General features: G+C 36.1%; 1 protein-coding gene across 1 annotated transcript in view; it reads left to right on the forward strand.

Moving 5' to 3' along the window:
- TBX15 (T-box transcription factor 15) overlaps positions 1–19,180 on the forward strand; it is a 134,414-nt gene that overhangs the window by 108,659 nt on the left and 6,575 nt on the right. Inside the window, exon 7 of the mRNA XM_049765918.1 lies at positions 9,138–9,235. Coding sequence (XP_049621875.1) covers positions 9,138–9,235 — 98 coding nt within the window. The remainder of the gene's footprint in view (positions 1–9,137; positions 9,236–19,180) is intronic.

Raw genomic sequence — 19,180 nt, forward strand, 5'->3', positions numbered from 1 at the left:
AGTGAGAAGTTCTAGGAATTTGTTTCAAAATGTCATGAAGTTTATGACTCTGTATTCACTGGTGTCTGGTCCTTCATCCTTTCTTGGATCTTGATCTGTACCCTAACTCAGTCTTCTTTGCATGTAAGACACCTGCTAGGGGACTATCCTTTGGTAACATGCACCTATGATAGGTAAAGAAGTCCTTATGATAGGCTAAAGTGTCCTGTAGCTTAGTTTTAACATTTTTAGGGGGATTTTGAAGCTTTAATGAAAACACTCAAATCCCACTACTTAGGAACTATAAGAAGGGAGCCAGTGGCAATCCTGCATTATGAAGAATTTAGCTCACTCATATGGGAGTTCAATTTCCAGTTTTTTAAGGAATCTCCATATTGTTTTCCCAAAAGGCTAGATTAGATGACATTCCCACCAGCAGTGTATGAGAGTTCTTTTCTCTCCACATTCTTGCCAGCACTGATTGTTCTCATTCTTTGTGATGTGTACCAATCCCTTTGCCATGAGATGGTGCCTCATAGTTGTTTTGATTTGCATCTCCCTGATGATTAGTGATGAGAAGCATTTTTTCTTGTTCCTTTTGACCATTTGTAATTTCTTCTTTTACAAAGTGTCTGTTTATTTCTTCTCCCCATTTTTTGATGGGGTTAGATATTATACCACTCCTAGGATATACCCTAGGAACACAAAAATACAATACAAAAATCCCTTCCTCACACCTATATTCATTGCAGCACTATTTACAATAGCCAGATTCTGGAAACAACCAAAATGCCCTTCATCAGACAAATAGCTAAAGAAACTGTGGTACATATACATAATGGAATATTATGCAGATATCAGGAGAGATGAAGTCATGAAATTTTACTATACATGGATGGACATGGAATCTATTATGCTGAGTGAAATAAGTCAGAGGGAGAGAGATAGATACAGAATAGTCTCACTCATCTATGAGTTTTAAGAAAAAATAAAAGTTATTATTGTAATAATGCCTAGAGACAATAGAGATGAGGGCCAAAGGACTGGCTCATGATATGAAGTTCACCACAAAGAGTGATGAGTGCAGTTAGAGAAATAACTACACTAACAACTAACATGACAACGTCAATGAGTAAGAGAAGTAGAATGCCTGTCTTTTATACAGGCAGTGGGGAAGGAGATCGGGGGCATTTGGTGATGGGAATGTTGCACTGGTGAAAGGAAAGTTTCTTATACGACTGAAACCCAACTACAATCATGTATGTAATCAAAGTGCTTAAATAAAGATTTAAAAAATTAGCTTATGTCAGTAAGTAGATTTTGTCTTTTGGTAGCTTGTTTTGTTTTGGGTCATGTTCAGGTCTTACTCTTGCTTCTGCACTCTGGAATCACTACTTGTGGTATCTAAGGGATCATATGGTATTCTGGGGATGAAACCTGGGTCAATCTCATGAATGGCAAGTGCCCTTACTTATCTATCAATATCAGTCTATCAATCACTCCAGGTCTATCACTCCAGCCATCTTTATATAAGTGAGTAATTGAAGTAGATTGTCCCTCAATAAAAAAGAAATAGTGTTTGTGAGGTATGAATAGGAGTCAGTCTAAATCATATTGCTTAATTCTAGAGGCAATGTGGCTTGTAGCAGTCTTCCTTGTTGTTCATTGTCTATTTATATGATGTTTCAGTGGTTGGTGACTTAAAATAAGAACCATGAACTGCCTGTCAGAACATGCAGAGAAAATATTTGCATAAGCATAAGGATAAGGATCTTAAGAAGGTTAATTGTCAAGTCTTAGGAAGGCTTCTATAATGGTGATTGGAAAAAATATGAATTTCTTAAGACCCTTAGGTAGATGCTGTTATAAGATCAAGTTGTTAGAGTGAAGTACCATTTAGTCACAGCCTGGATCTCCTGTGAAAACTCAGCATTTCATGGCAACACATATCAAGACATCAGTGTGCCCAGAAAGGGGTCTATTTTAAGACAAGAAATTAATATGCTTAATGTTAAGAGAAAGAAAAGAAAGGGAGAAGGAAAAGCTAACTTAAAATTAGTCTGCAGTGCTGGAGCAGTGGCGCAAGCTCGCAGAGGTCTCAAACTCAATTTACCTGGGGGCCGCAGGAGGCAAAGTCGGGGTGATCCTTGAGTGCAAAGTCAGTAGTAAGCCTTGAACATTGGGGGGTGTGACCTAAATAACTAAAACAAAACAAAACAAAAAAAGATCCCTCTAGAGCAGGGCCACAAAATGTTGTACAGAGGGCCGCAAACGGCCCGCAGGCCGATGTTTGAGACCCCTGCATCTCTGCCTTGCACATGCTAACCTAGGATGAACCACAGTTTGATCCCCTGGTGTCCTATATAGTCCCTCAAGCCAGGAGCAATTTCTAAGCTCATAGCCAGGAGTAATCCCTGACATCACCGGTGTGGCCAAAAACAAACAAACAAACAAACAAAAAAATTAGTCTCTGGGCCAAGTCATTTTTGCTAGACTCAAAAGGAAAATTTTCAGAGTCACAGGGCAGGTTGCAGGGTTACATATCTGTTAAAATATGGGAGCAGGGTTTTCTCTTAATGATATAATCATCTCAAGTCTTGACCGTGCTTTCATGTACCTAGTAAGCTAACCATAAAACTTCTGTATTTTTAGATTAAATTGGATTAAATACTCACAAATTCACATTTAAATATTGTATACTTTATTTCCCTTAATTCAAATAATAAATATACAAATAAAATTAATAATCATTTCATGATCCAAGTAGTTGATTATTTTTGTCAAGGTAATAGATCTTGGGATGTGTTTCACTTTTAGGATAGTGAAGTTGAGTATGGCGAGATACTGGTTTTTAAAATTTGCAAATCCAACCAATGCATTTGACTCTCCTCAATTCAGTATAGCTTGCCAATCAATGAACCACTTTGCCCTTATCCATTCCAGCCTTTGTCACTCCTGAGTAACTTAGTTAAAAATCAATGAGTCACTTGTCTTCTTGCAACCAACATGATTTTCCAAGCGTCACCTGTACTTTCAATATCTATTTTAATCTGTTCTCTCTTTGGCTATATTTTTTTCTGTCAATTTCATCCTACTTTTTTTTCCCCCTGAAGATTTTATTCCTGTAGCTTTGCATGCTCTTTTATTATCCCTGGCACAGGTACCATTTTTCTGATCTGAGTATTTTTATTTCTGGGCTCCCTCCCTTCTTCAGCATTTATCTCCATTGCTATGAGGGAGCTGTCCCTATAATTGACTTCTGGCAAGATGTCCTATTGGACTCCTGTTCTCTATATTTGCTCATCATGTCCCATTGCTTATGGGCTCTCAGCCAGTATTTAATATTTTTCTTTGCCTTGTTATTTGTTCTTCCTCCTTTGTCAGGACGCTTTCCCACTATTGTCCTTTGGCCACACTGGTTTGCCAGGGAAAGTTGGCAGTTGTTTTATTATCTATGGCTCTTGCCCAGGGATGGTGTCATCTGACAGAATGACATCTTTTTAATAGCTAACATATTGGAGTCTGAAATATGTGTAAGATAAAAAGGCCTACAGAGTCTTGAGGGATATATTTTTGGTTCTTTGAGGATAGATGAGAAATGGAATTAGGTAACATCTAATCCAGGTATCTCTCATTGAATCCAGAGAAAGAGGGCTGGTAAAGCTTTGAAATCCAGTGAAATATGTTTTCCCCAATTACAGGTCACACCCTGAGTGAATAGTGGTAAATTTTTCTTTTTAGTGATATTTTTGTACCATCTGAAGTCAAGTTTTGAATGATTGATCTTTGTCCAGTCTCAAATCTCCATTGAAAATTCTTTTAGAATTTTCCTGAATTAAAAAAAAATGCTCTAAGGATTCTAAATATAGAAGTATTTCAAATACAGCTAAAGTGAAGAATGTTTAGAAGATATTTGCTTTTTGGGCCACACCCTGTGACTCTCAAGGGTTGCTCCTGGCTCTGTGTTCAGAAATTGCTCCTGGATTGGGGGACCATATGGGACACCTGAGGATTGAACCGCAGTCCCTCGTACGTCAGCCATGTGCAGGGCGCAAACTTCCTACCACTGTACCACTGCTTCGGCTCCAGCTTTTGTGTCTTTAAATCTTGAAATTTGAAGAGAATAAGAAGGAGATGAGAAAAAAAAGGGAGATGAGAAGTGGTATAAAACCCAGGCATCTCACATGGAATACATGTTCCTTCCCTAAGCATCTTAAATACAGAATTTAACTACAGTGAAGAATTTTTTGTTCCTAGAACATGCTTTGTCTTTCATATCTCCAAGACCTTTTAACATATTGCTAACTACTAGAAATACCCCTTTTGTTTCTTTGTGTGGAAAAGGAAGCAGTATTAAGTATCCTTACATAATGGGTCTTTTATGATATTTTGCTTCTATTTTTTCCAAGGATGTCTTTTCTGTACCCCATAGCAACTTCTACATATCTTGAAAACAGTATTTTTTTTTTTTTTTGATTTTGGGCCACACCTGGTGACGCTCAGGGGTTACTCCTGGCTATGTGCTCTGAAATCGCTTCAGGCTTAGGGGACCATATGGAACGCCAGGGATCGAATCGCAGTCGCCCTACCACTTGCACCATTGCTCCAGCCCTTTATTATTTTTGTTTGGTTTTTTTTTTTTGGGTCACACCCAGTGGCTCTCAGGGGTTACTCCTGGCTCTGTGCTCAGAAATTGTCCCTGGCTGCCCCAATGCTGGGATGCTGGGATTCAAACCACCTTCTGTACTGGATCTGCTGCATGCAAGGCAAACATCCTACTGCTGTGCTATTGCTCTGGCCCCTTGAAAGTAGCTCACTGCCTATAGTTTTGATGTTAAACAGGATACTCCTAAGAAAGTTAAAATCCTCTGTCTCTTTTGTATTCCTATATTCTGGGTCTAGCATGTAATTGTTCTCCTGGATGGATAATTCTATTTTATTTCAAAATTCTGACCCTTGAATATCTTCGATTGAGTAATGATGAATAATCTTATCAATACACATTAAGATAGTACTGAAAAGATAAATGAGAAAAAAAAACATGAAAATCAACTCTAACATAAGACCAAAAAAGGATAAATGGCCCACTATTATGCTAATAACATCATGAGTGTTATAGTTTCATAACTATTAAATATTTACTGAATTTCAAAGAAAGTTTTCATCTTTTTTTGGAATGATAATGTTGGAAGATTATTTCTTTTTAGTTTGACCCTTCCCAAATCAGTTGATCTCTAGGGGTAATCAATTTGCAAAAGAGCTTTTTGGCTTGCTTCCTTTCCTTCATTTTCTGGTGGTTTTGCCAGTGAGCATATAGAAAATTCTAAAGAGAAGAGACCTGGAGAAAGGAATAGCTATTACAGCCAAAAAAAACTGAACAAAGGGATTTGGATATGGTCTCTGTTTGTTGCTGGAGCAAACAAAAGAAAAGTAAGCAAGAGGAAGAGACTTAACAGTTTTATCAGAAGCTTCAGAGATGACATCAGATCTCTGGTGTGCATCAGGCTTGGAGAAGTCCACATGTGGAACATGTTAGCGACATGAAGTTACCTAAGACTATGTTTTCCCTCTAGCTATTAGACAATTCTAATTGTCTTTTGAGAAATTTGAGATAAATTTTTACAAAACTAGGTGTACAATGATGTTGAATAAGTCATCAATATTTGGCCAGTAGACATTTTGAATAAAATTTCAAGTGGCTAAAGATGTTGGTAGGTTGTTGGCACATAAGTTTTATAAGATAAAAAGGGGTAGAAATATCTAGTCTCCATTAGGCTGTTGAAAGTAAAAAATATTTTTTGATTGGAACAGAAAAAGCCAAAGTGAAACTAGGATTTTTTTTTTAGGTGAAGTCATGGAAGGTACCATCAGCTATAGAAACTATTCTCCAGTTTCCAATCCTAGAAGTTTCCTTTATTTTTCATATTTAAAATTTTTTTACATGAAGTTATTTTCATAAGTTTTAGGTTTAGAACAATGAGTCCTAGTTAACATTTATGAAAGAATGACTTGATCATAAAGCATAGGGTTAAAATTTTGCCATATATTGATCACCAAGGCATAGAAAAACATGGAATCCAGAGTACATTTGCTAGTGATGGGAAGAGGTATTGAATTAACTAACATTTTTTAAATCATGAAATCCTCATAATACAGGCAAGTGTTTTCTAACAGTTTTATTTGTTCAATGAAGTTTTATAGTTTGAGGACAAATAAGATGTGGCTTACAGTTAACAAACAGAATTATTTTTTCTATAAGGAGATATTTTCTGAACATGTAAATAGATTAAACATAAGTCTAGACTAAATCAATGAGAAATAAAGGTATAGTGGATTAGTAAAGAGTGGTTAATGATGTATGGTCTTAGCCTCTAATTATGGCAGTCATAACCATAGATTTTTTTTACTAATATTATCTATGGATAAATTGCTAAATTGAATGAACCATATGTGGCTTATCATGTAATTTATATATAATGAAAGTCTGGTGAAAATATGGAAAGAGCCTCATTACTTTTAACTCATTGATTTTAACTTGTTGATAGTACAACCAGGGGTAAAAGTTACATCAAATATGGGGCCAGAGAGATAACATGGAGGCAGCGTGTTTGCCTTCCATGCAGGATGGTGGTTAGAATCCTGGCATCCCATATGATCCCCCGAGCCTGCCAGGAGTGATTTCTGAGCATAGAGCCAGGAATAATAACCCCTGAGCATTAAGGGTGTGACCCAAAAACCAAAAAAAAAAATTACATCAAATATTTCACATTCAGAACAAACTTTCTAGTAAACTTTTCAAGGAACTCAATATTTTCCTTGAAAAATATTCTAAAAGAAGCTTGATAACCATAGAAGATTGGATCATAGGAAGTAGAAGCAAGTGATACTGAACTCTCTTCCCAATTTTTAAATCTATAATTCTATAACTCAAGTTTTAATTATATTTTAGATTTATGTAAATAATTACAGACCTGATGGAATAAAATTATTAATGCTTTAAAAATAATTTTTAAAACGTTGAATGATTAGCTTGGTGTCTTCTGAAAATGAAGCCCACATTTATATTCCATTGCTTTAAGAAAGATGATATCAGTGTAAATTTTTGTGTTTGTTATTTTATTGTGATAAGGGAAGAAACTGGTTGTTTTTTTTTTTTTGTCTTTGATTATCATTGATTCATATGCTCAGGACAAATGAACTAGCGGTATGGCAAAGACTCTATACCCTTGATGGTGATCTTCCCATGCATGCCATTAAAGGAAATCCCAAGATCTTTTGGTAAGCTGCCAACATTCCAAAAGATGGCAATAAGATCTAAGCCTGGACTAGCTATATCTTATATCCATCAGGTCTCAGCATGGCTCTATCTGCCTGATTCCTCTTTTGAAACTCCCTAAATGCCTGAGCCTTTTCTCTCCGCAAATAGTTTCATGTATTGTATTCAGTATTAAAGTAGGGTGATGAGGTAGAGAAGTCTTCTATTTCTCCCTTTCACAGATTAACAGCTAATAAACACCATGCAGCACCCTTCCGCCCAACCTCTTTTTCTTTGGTTTGCCAAGCCTGTTGTATTTAAAGCATCCAAGATTCCAGGAAAGACTTTAGAATGTTATCTCTGCAAATAAGACCTGGTCAGAGGGAAACATTTCCAACTGTAGAGAAAAACCATTCATATGAAAAGAACCAAGGTTCTTAAAATCACTTCTCACTGGGCTCATGGAAAAACATGGTATGTTAGGAATCTAATCCAGATCAAACACAGACAAGGCAAGTTCCTTACTCCCTGTAGTATCTCTTTGGCCCCCATTGACTCTTAACCCTCTACTTCCTACTTTCTACTTAGTCTGAACTTAGCCTCTCTCCACTTAAAAGTGTGGTAGTTACATGAAATTACTAATGAGAACCCATGTTCAAAGCTTCAAAGTAATCCCTAACCAATAATACCCTTTGAGGATGTGCAATATCAGCGAGAACATTCCTGAAATACTCTAGATAATTATGTTAACAGAAAGACTAATATCATCTGAAGCATAATAAACTGAGAAGAACAAAGACAACAGTTTGTACATCAATAAACTTTCTGATAACAATGAAGCAGAAGCCTTAGAAAGAGATAGTTGTAATTGGAAATATTTCTGGGAAGTCTTAAGTATATAGGCCCAATGACCAGCTTGGTTATTAGATTAAAAATTACAGATAAATATTTTCAGAAATATATATTTCTCCTTTGCTTGAAGTATAATTTCTGGGACCATACCCTAATATGTCTTCAGATAGCTATTTATTATTGGTTTTATCTGGCAGGTCTCAGAGCTTACTCTGAGTTCATTGGTCAGTGACCTCTCCTTGTGGGGTTTGAGAACTATATATGGTGCCAGGGATCAAACCTGGGTCAGTTGCATTCAAGGCAAATACCATACCTGCTGTATTATTGATCCAGCCCCCAAATAATTAATTTCTTAGTGCAACTATATTATATTGATTGTATACTTATGCTTTTATTTCTTCTGCTTTTTTCAATTAATTAATTAGTTAATTAACTAATGTTTTCAGTAAATTTTAGGAGACTTTAAGTCCACATCAGTTGAACAATTTCACTGATTTTTCACATACCTCAGTTGTAGAGTGACTGGGTAGATTCCATCAATGCATTGTTGGCAAAGATGGGGAATGAAGAATAATGATGACTTGTCCCATGCTAGGAGAAACAGCCAATGCTCTATTCTATTAATAATATTAGCAAGTATAAGCTCATAAGCTTTAACAATTAAACATATTTTTTATGAAAATCAAAATATTTTTGATTTTCAGGATAAAATTTTATCCAGTTATGACTTGATTGCAGATAATTGGAAGTGGGTTGACTTCTTCAATCCAGTGTCATCTGTACCTAGTATGATATCTTTATGAATTTATCTGTGCATAAGCAAATGTGGGGTTTTTTGGACCAGATCCAGAGGTGCTCAGGGGTTACTTCTGGCCCTGTATTCAAGAATCACTTCCGGTGGAATAGGGGATACGAGGGATCAAACCTGGGCTAGCAAATTGCAGCCAATTTCAAGGCAAGAAGCACAATACCTCCTGTGCTATCACTCCAGCACCAAACCAGTGCATTTCTTAAGATTATTTAAATATTTAACTTTTTTTTCTCTTTCCAGAACTGGACTGGAAGCTATCATGGAGACTTATGCATTCTGGAGACCTCCTGTGCGCACACTCACTTTTGAAGATTTTACCACCATGCAAAAGCAGCAAGGTAAAGCCCTGGGCTCAGACCTGTGCATAGTGAGGTCAAGGAGGGAGTGGAAATTTAACTGAATATGACATTTCTTGCCCCAAGTGAAGTCTTGGATCATATGCTATTTGAATAAAGAAAATAACCAAAGGGCCGGAGAGAGAGCACAGTGGTAGGGCATTTTGCTTGCACGCAGTTGATTCAAACAGACGGTGGTTCTTATCCCGGCATCCCATATGGTCCCTGAGCCTGCCAGCAGCAACTTCTGAGTGCAGAGCCAGAAGTAATGCCTGAGCACTACTGGGTGTGACCCCCCCAAAACACAAAACAAACAAATAAAAACATTAGGTACTGTGGTAGCCTCCATAAATGAATAAGCATCACACGCTTGTGCAGATAAACAACACTTCACCTGGTCTTCAAAATTCTCTATTGAAGTTACATTTTCCTGATTATGATAATGATAAATTATTGCTTCTATTACTATGGTTCACTTAATTCTTGCATTCTCTCACCTGCTTCATTCCTCTTCTCCTCATGTAAATGTAGTAATAGTATTTTTAACCTCTGATATTTTTCCTTATTTTATTTGTCTATTCATCAGTTTCATATCCTGATATATCATACAGAGGTCAACCTTTTGAATACAATTTTCCTATAACTTCCTTTGATTTACTTAATTTCCTTGAGCCTCTTCCAATTAACGGCAAATGGCAAAATTTTGTCTTCTTGGATAGCTGAATAGTTTTTCAATATAAGGATACGCTATATTTATTTTACCCAATCACTTGTCAACAGGCATTTCAATTGCTTCCATATTTTGGCCATTTTAAAAAACACTGCAATAAATATAGAGATATCATATAACTTTATATAATTATATAAATATTCAGAAGTGAAATAACTGAATTATGTGGTAGTTGTTTATTTTTAGTTCCATGAAGAAGTTCATGTTTTCCAAAATGGAGGAACCAATTTACATTCCCACAAAAATGAGAGTACATTTTTTTTTACATTCCCTCAAATACTTGATATTGCTGATTTTGATGTACGTCATTCTAACAGGTGTAACGTGGCTTTTCATTGTGATACCTTTCTTCCTACATTTTATTTTGGACACCAGTAGAGCTTAAGTTTACTCCTGGATTGTTGCTTGCGATTTGCTCTTTGGCAGTGCTCAAGGGATCATGAAGTATTGCCAAGAGAATTTGAAGCTTCTGCAAATCAAGTATGCTTTCCAACAAATGTTTTTGTATGCTTATGTTTTGGGGTCACACCCAGAAGTATTCGGGGCTTCCTCTTGGTTCTTTGGGTGAAGGATCACTCCTAGCGGAATTTGGAAGACCATCTAGGGTGGTGAGGATTGAACCCGGCTAACCATTTGCAAAGCAAATGCCTCATCTACTATGTTGCTGTATTATCCTTCCAACTTCGCCTAGCCTTTTCAGCAAACTACCTGTCTCATTGTGGTCCTAACTGGAATTTCTCTTGTAATAAGCGATTGTAAGCATTTTTGTTTGCTTTTCAGTCACAAGTTTATTCCCTTTGGAGAAGTGTTTATTCAAAGATTGGTCTTTTTTTATGGGACTATTTCTGGTGAGGTTAACTTTTCCCAAACATATCAAATACTCATGTCATGCAACATTTTATCTAATATTACCATTTACATATTTTATAGTTTTCGTATGCTTTAGATTAAAGACATACCAAGTCTGTAGTCTATTTTGAATTTTCTTTTACATGGAGTTAGAGTCTAGTTTCATTCTTATACATGTAGCTTTCCAGTTATCTTACACTAGTTGTTGAAGAGACTCCTTTCTCCATTATATGGTCTTAGATATTTTGTCATGAATTAAATCTTGAAGATATGTGGGATTATTTCTGGGCTTTCAGTTATATTTCATTGGTCTGTCGATTTATTTTGCACCCTATATATTTTTCTTACATAATTTTTATTGGGGCCAATGTGAATGACAAGTCTTCCACAGTTATATTTAAGGTACGTAGTGGCAGTGAATCAGGGCCATTCCCATGACCTGTGTTGACCTCCCTCTGCCATAGTTCCCAGCATGCTCTGCCACTCTTCCCAGCATGCATCCATACTTCCTCCCTTTGTGTATAGCTTGTAGTAGATTGGGTATCTTGATGCACCCTATATACCCTATATCTTAAAGTAATTTTAATTATTGTAATGTGGTGCTATACTTGAAGTTAGAAAGCCTGATGTTAGAAAACCAAAGTTTGGTTAGAAAGCCAAAGCTAGAAAGCCATATCCACTCAGGGAAGAGACATACTCAGTGATACCCAAGGGCTACTCTTGGCTCTGTGTTCAAAAATCGCTTCCAGAGATGCTGGGGTCCATACAATGCCAAGGATCAATCTTGGTCTTCTGTAAACAATGCACACACTTAAATCATTTGTCTATTATTTTTTGTGTGTATGATGTCTTTGTAGAAACATTTGGTATAAGGTAACACTAGCTTCATAAAATGTATTTGGTATTATCCTTTAAATTTTTGAGAAGAAATTCAGAAGTATTGATAAAGCAACTGGGTTTAGAAATGTTTGCTTTTAGGAAAGTTTTTCTTTTTCTTAATGTCTCAACTTTCCGATTTATAATCAGTGGATTTAGGTATTCCTTTTCTTTTCGTCTCACTCTTGGTAGTATGTTTGTACTTTGAATTCATTTCTAATCTTTCTTCTTATGTAGTTAGAAACATGAGACCATGTGTAAATAGGTTGATTAAGCTCCTTTTCTTTTTTTGTTGTTGTGTTTTGTTTTGGGGCCACACCAGGTGATGCTCAGGGGTTACTCTTGGCTATGCAATCAGAAATCGCTCCTTGTTCGGGGGACCATATGGGACGCTGGGGGATCTAACCATAGTCCGTCCTAAGTCAGCATTGTGCAAAGCAAACACCCTACCACTGTGCCACTGTTATGGCGCTGATATAGCTCCTTTTCTTAGTGGTTCGTTTGTAGCCCATTCGTCTGGGTGTCTGAAAAAAGCTTTCTTAGTGTTAGATGTTTAATGAGTACAGGCCTTCTTTCCAACCCCCCTCTGATAAATAGTAGCATAGTTAAAAATGATGGACTGAGGTTACTCTGTTCCTTCAAATGTTACCATTGATAATATTTTTTCCTTAAGCACATAACCTTATTCATCTAACCAAATAAACTAATTATTTGAGTGGCAGGAAATATAGACTTCATATTTTTGTGACATTTTGAAACAGCTTTGGAAACCTTCCCCTGGATTGATGAAACATAACTTAATCATGTAGGGTCAAGAACTTTGATTTGCTGAAGGAAGAAAGTCCAACATAGTCATATGTTCATATTGAAAATGCAAAGAGTCATTGAAGTGAGTGGAAATAATGTCTTTTGGAGTTGTGCTTTATTAAACATTTATTTATTTTATAAAATCTTTATTGAAGCACCATGATTACAAGCATGATTATAGTTGGGTTTCAGTCATAAACAGAACACCTCACTTTACCAGTGCAACATTTACACCACCAATGCCCCCCTCTTCCCAGGTGGTACATATACACAATGGGATATTATGCAGCTGTCAGGAGAGATGAAGTCATGAAGTTCTCCTAAATGTGGATGTACATGGAATCTATTATGCTGAGTGAAATAAGTCAGAGGGAGAGAGAGACGCAGAAGAGTCTCCCTAATCTATGGGTTTTAAGAAAAATAAAAGATATTACTGTAATAATGCCCAGAGACAATAGAGATGAGGGCCAGAAGGAACAGCTCATGATATGAAGTTCACCACAAAGAGTGGTGAAAGCAGTTAGAGAAATAGCTACAGTAACAACTATCATGACAATCTTAATGAGTGACAGAAATAGAATGCCTGTCTCGAATACTAGAATCTATGCTTAATAGAGTTTCACTTGTAACTACCAAAGACCTAGAGACAGAAAGTTCTAGACGTCACCATTCCATTGCCGATACTGCAATTTGTCACTGTCCTTGGAAAAGGTCCTTTTGCTTCTAAATCAGACATTCTCTATGTGACAGTTTGCTTAAGAAACCAAACCCTGTTCTGCCACTAAAGCTAAGGCAGATGTTATTTGGGTTACATACAGTGTTGCACAAGGACCTCCAGGACTATACCCAGCTGTGCTCAGGAGTAATAAAACCTTAAAGTAACTTGGTTTTACAACTACATATAACTTTTAGGTAGAATATATTTAAACATCTGTATTTGAGACATTTGGGTACTCACCAGAGTATAGTTTCCAGCCACTACCAAACAATAGTTTATCTTCCTTACGTGTTTCCTATCCCACCTCCCCCTTCCCTTCTTATAACATCAATTCTCTTGTCAGGAACCAAGGGATTTAAAAAATTATGACTATAATGGGGAGAAGGGATAGTACAGCAGATCAGATACTATTTTTGTACATAGCTGACTCAAGTTTTATCTTGGTATAAGACCATAGGGACTGATACTTGAGCACACAGCCAGGAGTAACCCCCAAGAAAAGACAGCGCTGGCCCCAAACCACTTATTTGAGACCTTCATAGTACTTATGTGTTTTATCTGGTCTTCATCTTAGATGGCTGCTAACTTTTTCTATAGAGTTCTATATTTAAATTTAGATATAATAGATTTATAGATTTTTGTGCCTTTGTGATAGGAGAGGTCTTTCTTATATTTGATAATATTTAATTTTCTCTTATTAGGGACTTCTAATAATAAATTATGTTTGTAACCAAAATTAATGACATTTTTAGATTTTAAAATAAAAAGTATTAATAAAATTAAATAAATTAAATTAAATAATAAAATTAAAATAAGAAGTTTTTAAAATCATAAGTATGTGCTATGGAGTCAGACTATTTTTTTAAATCAGTTTTTTTCCTAAATTTGTTATCTTGGTCAAGTCCCTCATTCTTTTTCTACACTTTCTCACGTGCAAAATGACAGAGCATACTAGAATTTTTATGAGAATTAAATTAGATAAGGCATTTCAAAATAAGGTAAGCACTTTGTCATTGCTTTTTTACCCCCATAATTTTCCTCTTTCTCATCTTCATCTTTCTTATGTACATAGATACTTATGAAGAAGATTCGAGTCAGAAAAATAGTACTGTGGCTAAGGTGCTTGCCTTGTGTGTGTAGCCAACCCAGGTTCAATTCTTGGCATCCTATATGGTCCCCTGAGTCTTCTAGGAGTAATCCCTGAGTACAGAGCCACGAGTAACACCTGAGTATCACTTGGCGTGGCCCCAAATCATTGCCCTCCCCCCAAATTAAGAAAGATTCATCTAGGATGGATATATTGCCTACTAATGTTTAGTGTAAACATGATGAAATAATTTATTTCCCAGGGGTAAATAGGGGCCAGTGATCCAGAATTTCAAATTCAGATTTGTTAATGTAGAGGAGAAGTTGAAGTCCTTTATATGAAGTATATATAGTTTTTGTTTGTTTGTTTTTTGAGGAAAGGGACCATTCAGGTATTCTCAGATATTTTTCCTGATTGTGTGCTTAGGGATCTGTTCTTGTGGTGTGTTACCAGGATGGAAGGATATTTTGCTCCTCAGAATGGTGTGCTTGTATCAAGGTCAGTTGTTACCAGTGATTTGTGACCCTAATATTCCTTAAGGGTTTTGTGATAGGTTTCATGGTCTTCATCTTTGATAGAAACTAACTCTTTCTCTATGTCTGTATATATAGATCTATATACAAATATAGATATTATAGATCTATATATTATATACTAGATTTATAAATTTACATATAAACATATATTTAGGCAGGATTACTGTTTTATCATGTCGTATAACTGAATATGTGCGTGGCAATGACTCAGCAAAACTTTGGCAATAGGAATTGCATTTTACCAGTATGTAGGATCATGAGGAGGATCAACATGAGATAGTTTCACGTGTCATTTGTTTCGCGTTACTTCTACTGAAGATTTACAAAAAAAAATTATTGTTGACTTTGAATTTAAGAAAAATTGAACTTTGAAGTAAATTTTTTGAAGAAAAATAGTTTAGGAAAAATTGAACTTTGAAGCATATACTATTAGAATCATTTATTGATTCATTTTCTTAGTGGGAGTGAATGAAGTTGGAATTATCGAACATGTGTGGTAGTGGGACAGAATAAGGATAAAAGCCAAAAACTTCATAATATAGTCTAATTGGGATAAATATTTTAGCTAAACACTGAAACTGATCCAGATTTTTATTATTAAAAATATAACATTAACATAGGTTGTAAAAGTAACAACACGCATTATTAAAAACATGACATCAACATAGGATATAAGAGTAACAGCACACATTTCTTCCTCGCTTAGGAACTTAGAATTTCATAAATAATAAAAAATATCACTTATGAAAGGAAGAAAGGGACACATCTTTTGAATAAGTTTTGGTCTTTGAAGAAGCATACTAATAGAAATTTAGTAATGGAAACTGAAGTGACAGACTAATTTCTGTAGTAATCCTCAATAGGTGAGTAGACTATTGGTAGTGTTGACCCTGAAGTGAAGATCCAAATGATAACTGATTTTCCAGGTATATGTACACATTATATCATTGCTTCAAATACATTAATATCTTGTATGTCACACATGTCCACCTGTAACAGTTTTGTGCTACTGATGGAGACTGAATTGATCATTAGGTTTCTATGAGGAAGAAGATTCCTTTCAAATCAACCCTTGCCTAGTTGTCATTTTAAGTTCATTTTTTTTGGTTTATTTTTGGGAAACACCCAGTTCATATCTGGAATTACTTCTGACTTTGCTTCTGTGTTTTGGGATCAATCCTGACAGTCTCAGGAGATAAATATGATGATGGTATCAACTCATCAGCTACATGCAAAGCAACTATCTCACCAGTTGTGCTATTTCTCTAACCCTTCACTTCTTTTTAATTAAGAACCATTTCTTGATACAATTTCAAGGAAAGAATAATTAGTTAATTTAAATATAATTTTGCAAAAAAATACAAATGTTTAACTTAAAATTATTTTAGAGACTGTGGTTTACAATACTGTTAATGGTAGAGTTTCATGCATAAAAATTTCCAGAGCTGAAAAAAAAAAATTTCCAGAGCTGGAGCTGAAGTGGTGGTGCAGCAGTACGACATTTGTCTTGCATGTGCCTGACCTAGGATGGACCACAGTTCAATCTACAGGCTTCCCATATGGTCCAATCCAGGAGTGATTTCTGAGTGCACAGCCAGGAATAACCTCTGGGTTATTTGGCCACTGGGTGTGGCCAAAAAACAAAACAAAAGAAAAACAAAAACTTCCAGAGCATGACAGAATTTTTGCTTCTCTCAACTATTGTACAAATATTACCCATAACACCATCGTTTAGTCCCCGTGGTAAGTTTCCTACTGAAGACCAGTTCTCATTTCTGTGGCCTTTGAACACTTTTTTTTTTTTACATTCAATTATGCTCTGTCTCTTTCCTTATAACTAACTTCACTTAGTATTAGAATTTCCAGATCCCCATTGCAGAAAACTTACATCTTTTTTTAAAGCTGAGCAGTATCCCATTATATATTTTGGTTTCTTTTTTAGTCTTCTGTTCTTGAATACTTGGGTTGCTTTAAGCTTATTATTGTGAATAGTGCCACAATGCATATAGGAGTACAAACATTTTTTTTTCAGGATAGAGTTATTGGGTTCTTGTGTAGATTTCTCCTTGATGACTCGATGACTTAGAACTTTATTCTAACTATGTCCATTTCTTCTTATGATGCCATGTGTGTGGTTTTAACTTCAAATATTTCCATTCAAAGTTAGCTAAGGGGTTGATACTTTTGTGAAGCTGGAGATAGAAAGTGACATTCATCAGGACAAAAATAAGATAACCAAGTATTTATGCTTTGGGAAGTTGACTAAAGCAAGATAAAGAAAGAAAAGAAGAGTTTGTGAAAATTATAGCTATGTTCAATCAGCTTCATAGGTAGTAGATTATTCATTTGGTCCAAACTGCACAAAAACATTGTGCGCACTCAAGTAGTAACTTCAAGTAATCTAACACCTGTTATTCACAGATAAAAAAAATAATTCTTTTTCATTTTTTCATTTGTCTTTTGAGTCACACCCAGTGATGCTCAGGGGTTACTCCTGGATATGCACTCAGAAATTGCTCCTGGCTCGGGAGACCATATGGGATGCCAGGGATTGAATCCAGATCTGTCCTGGGTCAGCTGCAAGGCAAATGCCCTACAGCTGTGCTATCGCTCTGGCCCCTTCTTTATAATTTTTTTAATTGGCTCATCATGACTCAGGAGCTATACCAGTTGCAGAAACCCTATCTGCAACCTAATCCGGACATATTCTAGACTAGTATTTAAATTCTAGCCAATTAACTAGATAAATGTCAGACAGTTATAGAAGTCTTAAGCGTTAGGCCTTTTTAGCAATATGATTGATATCATTAGAGACTGGTCAGCATTTGAATTGCTGTGTGATGTTTGTGATCATTCAAAGAGAACTAACAAAGATTTTTATAAGGACTAATGCCTATGAGGAACTCCTCAGACTGGAAGGAATCTCACTTCAACCTACTAAATAAGCAGTTATGAATGTGGTATTCTCTTCTGTACCTAAGGTCCTTTAAGTAAGTAAATGTAATTGAAACTGTGTTTATGATTTGCCACAGAAACCAAGCACCCTTTCCAGGGGGAAAGACACCATCATTTTGTCCTCATCATGGATGTTTCTCCTATTTCCTCCAATCCACCATCTTCTGCACTTGTCTAGATTTAAACCCATCTGCAACTCTTGCCACTACCTCCACTGAACCCATTTACCTTCTCAATTGATTTCATTATCGGACCCCCCCATGGTGGCAATTGAGCAGCCTTGGGCTACATCTTTCTAGATTTAAATATTTTTTAATATTTTATTTTATTTTAACTTAATATTTTTATTTAAACTCCTTGATTACAAACATGATTGTGGTTGGGTTTCTGTCATGTAAAGAACACGAGTATAGTTTGAAGTCTCTCTCTCTCTCTCTTTCTCTCTCTTCAGGTTTTATTTAAACATTTCACTGTCATCAACTCAAATTGGTTACTTTCTGTGGTAGATAGAGGTCACGAATAAGGTGCTTAGATTTTTCCAGGTATGGAATTAGGGTAGAAGGGCAACAATTGGAAATGGGATGTTTCTTAATGATAAAATTGGCTCTTTGGTCACGAGAGAGGTAGATTTATTCTGAATGACAATAAAAGTTGATATATGTATGTTGCAGTAAAGGGAATGAAAAAAATAGAGAAAATAAGTCATGGAAATTGGCCAAAAATGGACTGTCTCTGAGAGTTTTCTGACTCTAAAATAGTCTCAGAAGCAGGGAGGGAGGGAGGGGAGAGAGAGAGAGAGAGAGAGAGAGAGAGAGAGAGAGAGAGAGAGAGAGAGAGGGGGGGGGGGTGTTTGGGTAAAGGAAGACTTGAAGAGATGTATGAAAATGAACATTGGTTGAATATGTGAAAAATGATTTAAAAGGAAACTTGGACTTTTGCCTATCTTTATTTTTGATTATTTTTCAGGTTTTTTTTGCCCACACCTGTTGGTATTCAGGGTTTTACTACTGATGCTGTCTGTGCTCAGGGATCACTTATAGTGGTACTTGGAGGGCCTTTGAGGGTTGAGGATTAAGCCCAGGTTGCCCACACACAAAGCAAGAGACTTCTTCATTATATTATCACACTGGCCCACTATCCCTATCTTTACACTGTATGGTAAGGGATGAATAAGGTTCCCTAAATTTGAAAGCACATAATTATTATCAGCAAGATGCTAAGATATTTTCTATTTGCTTTTTGAGTTGGCATTCTTCCCAATGCAGCTTTAGCAGGGCTCGACACATGGGTCCTTGGGAGCAATCCAATGGGTACTGACATTTTACCTCTTACCTTTCTTAAAACTCAAAGAAGGCTTCTCAAGGAAATCCAGTGAATCAGTCTCCTCATG

Source organism: Suncus etruscus, chromosome 19 (assembly GCF_024139225.1).
Source record: "Suncus etruscus isolate mSunEtr1 chromosome 19, mSunEtr1.pri.cur, whole genome shotgun sequence".
NCBI lineage: Eukaryota > Metazoa > Chordata > Mammalia > Eulipotyphla > Soricidae > Suncus > Suncus etruscus.